This window comes from Chinchilla lanigera, unplaced genomic scaffold, assembly GCF_000276665.1.
Source record: "Chinchilla lanigera isolate Chin_1 unplaced genomic scaffold, ChiLan1.0 scaffold00014, whole genome shotgun sequence".
Lineage (NCBI taxonomy): Eukaryota > Metazoa > Chordata > Mammalia > Rodentia > Chinchillidae > Chinchilla > Chinchilla lanigera.
The window spans coordinates 32,447,528-32,458,111 of record NW_004955415.1 but is presented as its reverse complement, the minus strand read 5'-3'; the positions used below and the strand labels follow the sequence as shown (position 1 = coordinate 32,458,111).

Below are 10,584 nucleotides of genomic sequence, written 5' to 3'. Positions count from 1 at the left end.
CCTGTCACTGGTAGTTCTGAATGTTAGATATTCTTTCCCCATGGGGTCAAAAGGTGCCTAAGTACATGAACGCAGGGGGAAAGCCGGGGGCGGAAATCAGGTATTGGCAGTTTTCCCATTTGCATTTGTGCGAATTTTTAATACTCATGTGGGGGTGTAAAGCATTCATGCAAGTCAAAATGTTTCAGCGAACAAGTTTTAAGCAGTTCAACTTCACAACAATTATAAGTAAGACTGTTGAATTTTTCTGGAAAAAAAAAATTTAAAAGTTATCCAAGCCGGCCGTGCCTGCTGGAAGCCAAGCGGCAGGTCGGCGGCCTCTCCTCCGTGTAGGTCAGGCTCCCCCTTGAGCTTGTCCCGTTCCCACCTGCTTACGGCTGTGGATGCAGGGACCCCGGGGCTGGCGCAGACTGGCCGAGCAGGCCTTGGTGGCGCCTTTCGGAGGGGCCACTGCGTCCCCCCCGGTCCCCGCAGCTGCGCCCGGCGGCGAGGGTGGCAGCGCCACGCCCTGTAGCCTCTCGCTCCGCGGGCTGCGGTGGTTGCCAGGAGGCACCGGAGAAGCGGCTCTCGGCCCGGGTTGCCGGGCATCCTGGACGCCGCCAGCCGGGGCCGCGCGCGTGCTGGCTCCGGGGAGGCGGGCGCCTCGCAGGTGCCGGCCCTGCAGGCTCTGCCGCGTCTGCCCGGCCGGCCCCTCACGCTGCCCCTCTGCTCTCTCCTAGCCGCCTCCTCCCGCTGCGGGGCACAGAAGAGCCTGAGGTTTCCGGGCGAGGCCCATGGAGGTCGCCGTCCCCAAGGGTCCCTGACCCGATGCTCGCCCCTCTCAGTCACCATGGCGCCCTGCGGGACGCGGCGCCCCGGCGGATGAGCAGCGGCCTCGAAGGGCGCCCCCTGCGGCGGCGGGGCGGCGTGGTGGACCACCGCGATGTCATCTTGGCCCACCAGGCGCACAAGACGCACAGCACGGCGCAGGCGCGGAGGAAGGAGTGGGAGTGAGTACCCCGGCGGGCGGCGGGCTGCAGTCACAGGGCTGGAGCGCGGACGGGGCGCCCCGGATGCGGAGATCTCATCCTTCCCTGCCCACTGATCCACGCCCCCCTCCCCCCCCTTTTTTTTCTTTTTTAACCAACACTGGGAATTGAACCCAGGGCCTCAGCTCTGAGTCCCAGTACTTTTTAAATGTTTTAATTTTGAGACAGCGTCTTGCCAAGTTGCTAAGCTGCTCAGGCTGGGCTCAAACTTGGGACCCTCCCGCCTCAGCCTCCCAGAGTGCTGCGATGATAGGCGCGTGCCACCTCGCCTAACTAACTCTCCGTTTTAAAACACCCCAAACACTGCGCGATTAGCTCCGGCAACTCTGGGCTTCCCCAGACGTGATGCAGCAATAAAGGCTGGGCGGGGTAAGGGTGCGGGGTGGGGGGCAGGCGCTGGGAGATGCGGCTGTGTGGGGGAACACGCAGGAACCTCACTTCCACTCCACGGACGTCTAACCCTGAAGCTTTGGGGGCAGAGATGAAACCGTGTGCTGAAGGCAGAGCGAGCTGGCACCCGGGCCCCCTCAGTCTTTGCCAGTGACCCCTGAAGTAGGTATTCGCCAGGGAGCGTCCAGGGCCGGGGCTCCCCTCCTGACCTTGGGGGCCGGTGGCTTCCCAAGCTCAGTACTGCCGTGGGAGCTGGCTGCCCTGGGCACTGGAAGAGCGAGGGTGCTGGTGTGAGGTTCAGTTGCACCCGCGCCCCTGTTTCCAAAAGGGGAGGCGCTGGTGCCTCACGTTCTTTTCTTTTAGTTGCCTTTTAAATCTTGTGTTTTCGTTTATTTTGATTGCTTTTGCTCCAGCACTTTAGCAAAGACGCGAGCAGGGCTGGGTTTCTGGGCGGCCGGTGACACTGGGAACCCCCGGCTATCCACGGGGGTCGGGGCTGTCACTGCCGCAGGCCACCTGCTTCTCAGTCTGCTCTACATGTCTGTGGATTGCGGGGTGCTGTAAATACAGGGAGCGACGAAACCCCATTATCAGTTTGGGGTGAATGGAGGTGGCTCGAACGCGGCTGTGAGCCGGTTTCCTGGGGTAAGGCTGACACCTGCTGGCGGATGTAAGCATCGTTTAGGGAGGCAGAGCGATGACTTTTCCTTTCTCCTAGTTTAACTTTTTCTCTCCTGCACCCAACTCTCCATCCACTCATCCATCCACCCATCCGTTGGTCCATCCACCCATCCACTCATCCATCCATCTGTCCATCAACCCATCCCCTCCCTCATCCGTCTTTCTATCCATCTATCCATGCCATCGCCTGTTCATTCATCTTGTGTCTATCCCATTCATGCATCCATCAGTCCATATTTCTATCCATCCAATCACCCTCCCACCTTTCCACTTATCCACTCACCCCGTCATCCTTTCCACCAGCCAATCCATCTATCCATTTATCCACCCACCCGACATTTCCATCCATCCACTAACATACCTATCCTTCTTTCCATTCACCGACCATCGTCGCCCATCTGTCCTTTCTCACATCCACTCACCTTTTCTCTCACCCACCTACCCAATCCATCCGTCCGTCCGCCCATCCATCCATCCATCCATCCATCCATCCATCCATCCGCCCATCCATCCATCCATCCGTCCGTCCGTCCGTCCATCCATCCATCCATCCGTCCATCCACCTACCTATCCATCCATCCATCTGTCCATCCATCCATCCATCCATCCATCCATCCATCCATCCATCTGTCCACTCATCCACGCATCCATCCATCCATCCGTCCATCCATCCATGCATCCATCCACCTACCTATCCATCCATCCATCCACTCATCCACGCATTCATCCATCCATCCGTCCATCCATCCATCCATCCATCCATCCATCCATCTGTCCACTCATCCACGCATTCATCCATCCATCCGTCCATCCATCCATGCATCCATCCACCTACCTATCCATCCATCCATCCACTCATCCACGCATTCATCCATCCATCCATCCGTCCATCCATCCATTCATCCATCCATCCGTCCGTCCATCCATCCATCCATCCATCCATCCATCCATCCATCCATCCATTCATCCATCCATCCATCCATCCGTCCTTTTTCTGCTCATCAACCCATCAAACTTTCCGTCTACCAACCCATCTCCACCGTCCCTCCCGCTCCCTATTCCCCTAAATCACCCGGATGTACCGTTGCTTTTTAGCTCTGCTCCTCTCCCGCCCTCCCTCCAGGACTCACCTTTCCCTTCTCTTCCTCTCCTCTCCCTTCCCTTTTTTTAATCTCTACTTACTTCCTCCCACTCCTTTTATTTGCCTTTTATAAAGAAATCGGTCTCTCAGAAACACAGGGGCTCCAGTGAGTCATTTCCACGGACTAGCTGAAAAGAGATTTTATGTTTTTTTAGGGAGTGGAAAAGTGAATTAAAAAGGAGGGCGCCGAGTATGAGTTATATGAATAACGACAGCAAACCCTCACTGGGCGCCTACCGTACACCAGACACAGTGCAAAGCCCTTTTCAGCCTCGTTTCGTGCCACTGTGCCGTGCGCTGGGCCCAGTGCTGCCCACAGTTTTGGGGTGAACAGAGGTTGAAAGGTGAGGGGAGTCACGTGAGCCTTCCAGCCACTTACTGGTGGAACAGATTTGAACCCCAGGCCTTCGGATGCTAAAGCCCAGGCTTGGATCTGACCACAAAATTTCAGCGCGAGAAAGTAGCAGTGATTTGCTTTCAAAAGCTTTTAAAAATAAACAGTAGAGGCCCTGCATGGTGGTGCATGCCTATAATCCTAACACTTGGGAGGCTGAGGCAGGAGGATTGCAGAGAGTTCAAGGCCAGCCTGGCTACATAGCAAGATCTTGTCTCTAACTAACTAACTAACTAACTAACTAACTAAATAAATAAATAAATGGGACTAAAAGAGAAGCCCTGTGGTGTGACTAATGATCAGAATCAGGACACATTGCTTAAGGGATCTTTTTTGGGTTTCTGGGGTGGAGCCCAGGGCCTTACGCATGCTAGGCAGGTGCTTATCACTGAGTTGCATCCTGGCCCAAGCTACCATTCCCAGCACAACCCCCTTCTATGGCTGTCTTTACAGTCAGGATCTCTAACCTCCCCAGCTGCTGTCCCAGCTAGCAAAACAATTTCTCAGCACACCTATAATGTACATGTTTGTAATTATTTATAAATCACAGAAGCTTCCTGGTACATTTATCATGTGCATAGTGAGGCATCAGCGAGATGCACAGTATTTTAAAATGGTTTGCGGTTTTTACTTTGTCGGTGCAAGACACTTTTGGCTTCATGGTTTAGAACTTTACCTTGCAGTTTTAAATACGGCGTTCTGTAAAAGAGATTGATTCAATTAGGTGTGGTGGTGCATGACTGTAATCCCAGCGCTCTTGGAGGCTGAGGCAGGACGAACGTGAGTTCAAGCCCAGCCTGGACAACGTAGTGACTTAGTAAAAGCCTTGTCTCAAACAAAGGTGAGGGGGTGGGGCTGAGAATGAAGCCCAGTGTGAAGGTCTGAGGTTCAGCCCCCAGCACCGGGGGGAAAAATCCAAGATATTTCTACTAAAATGGTTAAAATACACTAAAAGTAGAGAACAGCGAACTCTTCATATCCAGTCTCCAAATTTAATAGATATCAGGGTTTTACAAGCTTTACTCTAAATCCATTTTCCTTTTTCTTATTTTCTGAGATATTGGAAAGCAAGTTGTAGATTTCATGTAATTTGACAAGCTTCAGACTACATCTCTAAAGCACACGTTCTCGTACTAGTATCACACTGCAGCCTTATGAGAGATTCTTTTATATCTCCTAACTTCCAGTCCGCACTTAAATTTCCTTGTTTCTCTTCTTACAGTTGATTTCTCCTCCCCTCTTCCCTCTCTCCCTCCTCCTCCACCTCCTTCTTCTCTCTCCCTTACTGTTCTCTGCCTCTTTCTTCTTTTTCTTTTTTTCTTTTTTTTTTTGAGACAGGGTCTCAGTATGTGGCCCAGGCTGGCCTTGAAATCACAGTGGTCCTCCTGCCTCAGCCTCCCGGGTGCTGCGATTACAAGTGTGTGCCCCCACACCCGGCTGTGTCACCATGACTGGCTCTTCTTTTGTACTAGGGATCCGACCCAGCAGTATTCTCGCACTGACTACATCCCCAGCCCTTTAAAACATTTAAAAGATTTTTGAGACAAGGTCTCACTAAATTGCCCAAGCTGGGCTCAAACTTGCAATCCTCCTGCCTCAGCCTCCCCAGGGCTGGGATGACAGATGTGCATCTGTCTCTTTTCTATTGGGCTAGAATACACATCACATCAAATTTACCCTTTTAACCATTTTTTGAGCAATGGACAGGCATCGTAGGCCCTCATTGCGCCAGGTAATGGTTCTTCCACTGAGCTGTGCCTCCTGCTCACCTCCTACCCGAGCACCTGCCATGGCTGTGCAGCTGCCACCAGCACCTGTCTGCTGAGCCCTCCTGTCCTCCCATACTCGACCTCTTTCCCCACTGGACGCTGACTCTCCTCTGCCCCGCCCTGCCGCTGGTACACACCATCCTACTTCCTGTGCCTATGAACTTGACTCTTCTAGGGCCTCCTAGAAGTGGAATTGTGCAACCTTTGTCTTTTGGTGACTGGTCTGTTTCACTAAGGGTCATGCCCTCCAGGTTCACCTACATTGTAGCAAGTGCCAGGACGCCCTTCCTTTTCACATTTGTGTAATATTCCACCATAGACACACTACACCTTGTTTAGCTATTGGTCCACTGATGGGCACGTGGGCTGCACCATCTTTTAGCCTTTGTGAGTAACTGCTGTGAGCAGGAGTGTACGGATACCTCCTCGAATTCCTGCTTTCAGCTCTTTCGGATTTATTCCCAGAAGGGAAATCACTGCATCAAGTAGGATTTCCAGGTCCTGTGGGTTTTTGCGTTGTTTTCTATGGTCTATCGCACGCACCCTCCCCTCAGCTCCGCATCTCCTGTTTCCTAGACCCGTGGGGGAGCCCAGCCCGACTGTCCTGTGCTCCGTCCTGCTCCGCACCGTGTGTGTGTGTGTGTGTGTGTGTGTGTGTGTGTGTGTGTGTAAGCTCGTTTTGGTGGTGGCAGTTTTCTCCCGGCAGTGACGGAATCACATGCTCCCCTTCTTCATCTTCCGGGTGCCTGGGTCTGGTCTCGCCGCTCCCCTGTGCTTGCTATTCTCGTCAGCCCTTGCTTTCCAGGCAGAGCCCTCTGACAGCCACACATCCCCCTCGCCAGGGACAGCCCAGCGCATCCGCCCACCTGCACAGGTCCACACACAGCATCCGGCCCGTTCCTTGCTTCTGCCCACCGGGACTCACAGCTGTGTCCCCTGGAGCCTGAAGTGATGGCTCTTCAAGTAGATGCTCAATAAACACCTGCGGAATGACCGCGCTGTAGCAAAATGCGTGAGAACTGCGACCAACCAGCCAGATAGATTTGGGTCACCTGTCCATTAAGGATTAAGCAGGCTCAGTGCCTTTCTTAGTTTTAGGTGAAACAATAACACATGGAAGCTCGACTACATCCAAGTTCTGCATTCGAAGATTTAGCCAGCCACAGCCTGCAGTCCCAGCACTCTAGAAGGCTGAGGCAGGAGGACCCCAAATTTGAGACCAGCCTGGGAACTCAGTGAGACTCTGTTTTAAAAAGGGGTGAGATGTAGCTGGGAGTGGTGGTGCACGCCTGAGATCCCAGAAGTTGGGAGGCTGAAACAGGAGGATCACTCAGAGTTCAAGACCAGCTTGGGCTATATATTGAGCCCCTATCTCAAAAAAACAAAATAAACAAAGAAAAGGGAGTGACATCAGGGTGTAGCTCAGTGGTAGAGGCCTTGGGTTCCATCCCCAGAACCAACCAACCAACAAACGACTGTGCATTGTTGCTGACATGTGCGAGGTCATTGGCTTGTGACAGTGGCTACATGGATAGTGAATGTGCTGTTTCAATGCATGTATGTAGTGTAGAGTGATGAAATCAGGTGAATCAGCGCGGCCATCACTTCAGATATTTTGGGAGATGATAACAAAGTCCTTTTTTAAAAAAGCTGTTTTGAACTATAGAGTACTTTATTGATTGATTTTGATGGGTTCCTTCTCTCATTATAATTCCCTTAGAGTTGCTGTGGCGCCACCTACTGGAGGCTATGTGCCATGGCCAATATGGCACTGGCCACTAGAGGCCATGTGCGAAGCCCCACCCTTCTTCATGTGAGTTAAATTATGACTTCTCACTCCCCTTTGTAGTGTCCTGTTTCATTTTCCCACGTTCCCACCCAATACTGTCATGCCACGTCAGCTGGTCCATGCCCTAAACCCCACCTCCAGCCTGGTAATATTTAACCACTGTTCTCTCAGCCAGGCCCCTCAGAAGAGCCACAACCCCCCTTTATCCTTCCCCTCTGTGGTCTTCTCCGTGCCCCGCAATAAAAGCATTTTATTGTTTTATTACTTTCTGTGCCAACTGAAATCTATCAGATTTGTTTCTTGAGCCAAGTTCTAGGGGGATTGAGCTCCCAATCCTCCTGCCTCAGCCTCCCTAGTGCTGGGACTGCCAGTGTGTGCCACGATGCCAGGCTCACGTTCCTATTAACTGCAGATAAACCCAGGACTCGTTCCCACCACCTTCTGTGGCTGTGCACCCATCCACCATCCACCATCCTGAGCCTCTCCCCCTCCCCTGGGCATGCACTATGCCCCAGCCCCTGGCAACCAGCATGTTCCTTTTACTTTGTTTATTTTACAAAAAAAATTTATAACCGAGTAATAAGAGAACAGCAACAGTTAATACACGGTGTGTTGTGGTCTTCAAAGCAGTTACTCAGAGTACAAGACAGGTAAGCACCAAGGAGGGGCTTACAAGGAAGAAACAAACAGATAATAGCACAAAACTTTCTTTTCAATTAACTAAGAGAAACTAGTAGTGTAAATGAGACAAATTAGCATACATTGAAATACTTTGAAACAAGGGAACAAGTAATGTGGGGAACCATCCGAGCCCCTCCCCACTTCCTGTTCACCTAGCTTCCCTTGTGTGCCACATTTGCATACGTATAATTTGGGTTTCTCATGTAAGGGAAACCATGCAGTATTTAACCTAATGTGTCTGACTTGTTTTGCTTAACATTATGTACCAGCGTTTTCTAGTTTATACTTCCATAAGTCTGACCTGGTTTTTTTGTTGTTGTTATTCTGAGGATTGAACACAGGGAGTGCTAGGTTATATCCCTAGACTTTTTCTATTTTATTATATTTTATGAAAACAATTTTTTTGAGGCTAAGTTGCTCAGGCTGGCCTCAGACTTGAGATTTTCCTGCCCTAGCCTCCCACAGTGTGGGGATTTCAGGCCTGTGCCGCTCGCCTGGCTCACCTAGTGCTTTTTATTGTGGAAGTGAGTTGCAGCTCTCTGAGGGAGATCTGGCTAGCACTTTGTAGGTGCTCAAAAACCTCAGTTCCTCCCTGGCTTTGACCCGCAGCTGCCACATGGGCCACCAGGGGGCGCTGTGGCTCGCGAACCGCCTGTGCTGGGCCAAGAAAAGGGACCTGGCCACCCCATCTTCCGGGGATCCTACCCCCACCTTTAGTTTTCTGCCTCTGGGGGATAACTTTGCGAGAGTAGGCTGCCCCCCCAGTCACAAATGTAGTTCTCCAGCTGGGAGTGGTGGTGTACGCCTGTCATCCCAGCACTTGGGAGGCTGAGGCAGGAGGATCACCTCCAGTTTGAGGCCAACCTGGGCTACATAGCCAGACCCTATCTGAAAAAACAAAAACAAAAAAGAATCCAACTCTCACCCTTCAATAGCCAATTATGACATTGAAAGTGATTTCTTTCCTCATAAGCAGGAGGGTGGAGTCTGCAGACCTCTTCCTTCCTTTCTTCCTCTCTGTCTCTGTCTTTCTCTTTCTCTCCCTGCTCCTCTTTCTTTTGCAGTATCTGGAGTTGAACCCAAGGCCTTCCCCTTGAACTCCATCCCCAGCCTTTTTTATGTTTTTGAGACAGTGTCTCACTAAGTCACTAAGTTGCCCAGGCTGGGATCTAACTTGCAACCTTCCTGCCTCAGCCTCTGAAAGTGCTGGGACGACAGGTGTGTGCCACCACGCTGAGCTATTCTGTCTTTGCTCTAGGAAGGCAGGTTGGAGGATTCTAGTGTAGTGGCTATGTAAAGGGGAAGGCCTGACCCAGGAGCTTCCCTTCCCGGCCTCAGGCTGGCCTGGAGACAGAAAGGCCCCCTCTTGTCCTGGAGTGGGCGGCCTTGGCTGGCAGCTACCTGGTCTGCGGGCTTCTCCCTGATGGCCATTGGAGCCCACCACTGGCTCTTCTATTCTGCTGCCTGCACCCCAGACTCCATCCCCCTGACACCTTGAGGTTCTGGGGCACCAGGCACGCTCCAGCGCCAGCGAGGCCCCCTCCACGTGCCTGCTGCCCCATCCAGCCCAGTCTCTCACCAGTCCTGCTGTCACTCTGTCGCACCTGGGCCTCCTTCTGTTCCTGCAGTTTTTGCACACGGCATCTTGCTGTGCTGCCCAAGTGGCCTCCAACTCCTGGGCTCAAGCAATCGTTCTGCCTCAGCTTCCTGGGTAGCTGGGACTCCAGGTGCACTCCTGGGACATACTTGAATGTGTACTTGCTGTTCCTCTGTTTAGAATGCTCCCCCCATGGCCTGCTGCTTCTTGCATTCTGGTCTCCACACAAATGTCACTTTCTTCCAGGGAACTTCCCTTCCCAGAGTCACTTTGGACCACATGTAAAATTATATATTTCCTTCCAAACTGGACTGTCACCTCTGCAGGAGCAGGAGAATATCTTGTCTGCTACTGGGTCTCCCTGGCTTAGGAAAGTGCCCCGTGTCTAGTAGGTACTGATGTTTGTTGAATGAATAACTGATGGGTTCTGTGCTGACTGTATGGCTTTGGCTTTAAGACCTGTGCACCCTATTTTCACAGGGTTTACAGCAAGTGAACCCTATTTTCAGTAGTCTCCCCAGGGCATGTTCTGGTCCTAAGCCCAAAGTTTCCCTGGAGGAAGAGGCAGACACACAGATGGCAACTTAGCATAGATTTAGGAGCTAGATAGAGATCAGTCTTCACACCTACCACGGGCCCAGCTATGCGAATGAACTCATGGGACCACCCCCAGCCCTGCACCCATTTCACAGAGGTGGCAACTGAGGCACAAGAAGGTTAAATAGTGAAGCCCATAGGATAGAACCAATGCTGGGACAAAAATACCTAACACCTGAAATTTAAGGGAGGGAGGTTTAGTCTGGCTTGGGGTTTTAGTGTGTAGTCAGCAGGGCCCAGGCAGAGGGACCTGGAGGGGGACAGTGGCTCAGGGCAGGGTGGCCAGGAGCAGGGAAGGGAGGAGCGGGAAGGGAGATGGAGCAGGGAGGGCGTCCTGAGCGCCAGGCGTCCCCAGGTCCCCTCCGCTCCGCTCTCCCATTGCACGGATCCCAGGCACTTTCCTGTTTGATCCTCAGTCTCTGGAGCTGCTCAGCGCCCAGCTTTGCGGGTAGAATGTGCTCAGCGGCTGCCTGACGTGGCTGTGTGGACTCTGAGCTCAGGCCGAGGTCCAGAAAAA

At 52.4% G+C, this 10,584-nt stretch overlaps 1 protein-coding gene across 1 annotated transcript in view; it reads left to right on the top strand.

Annotated features, from left to right (window-relative positions):
* Positions 1-600: 600 nt before the first annotated feature.
* The window catches only part of Cacna1a (calcium channel, voltage-dependent, P/Q type, alpha 1A subunit), a gene marked incomplete in the record, with an annotated part of 274,976 nt that continues 264,992 nt past the window's right edge, over positions 601-10,584 (top strand). The window contains 1 exon segment of the mRNA XM_013512132.1: positions 601-989. Coding sequence (XP_013367586.1) covers positions 808-989 — 182 coding nt within the window.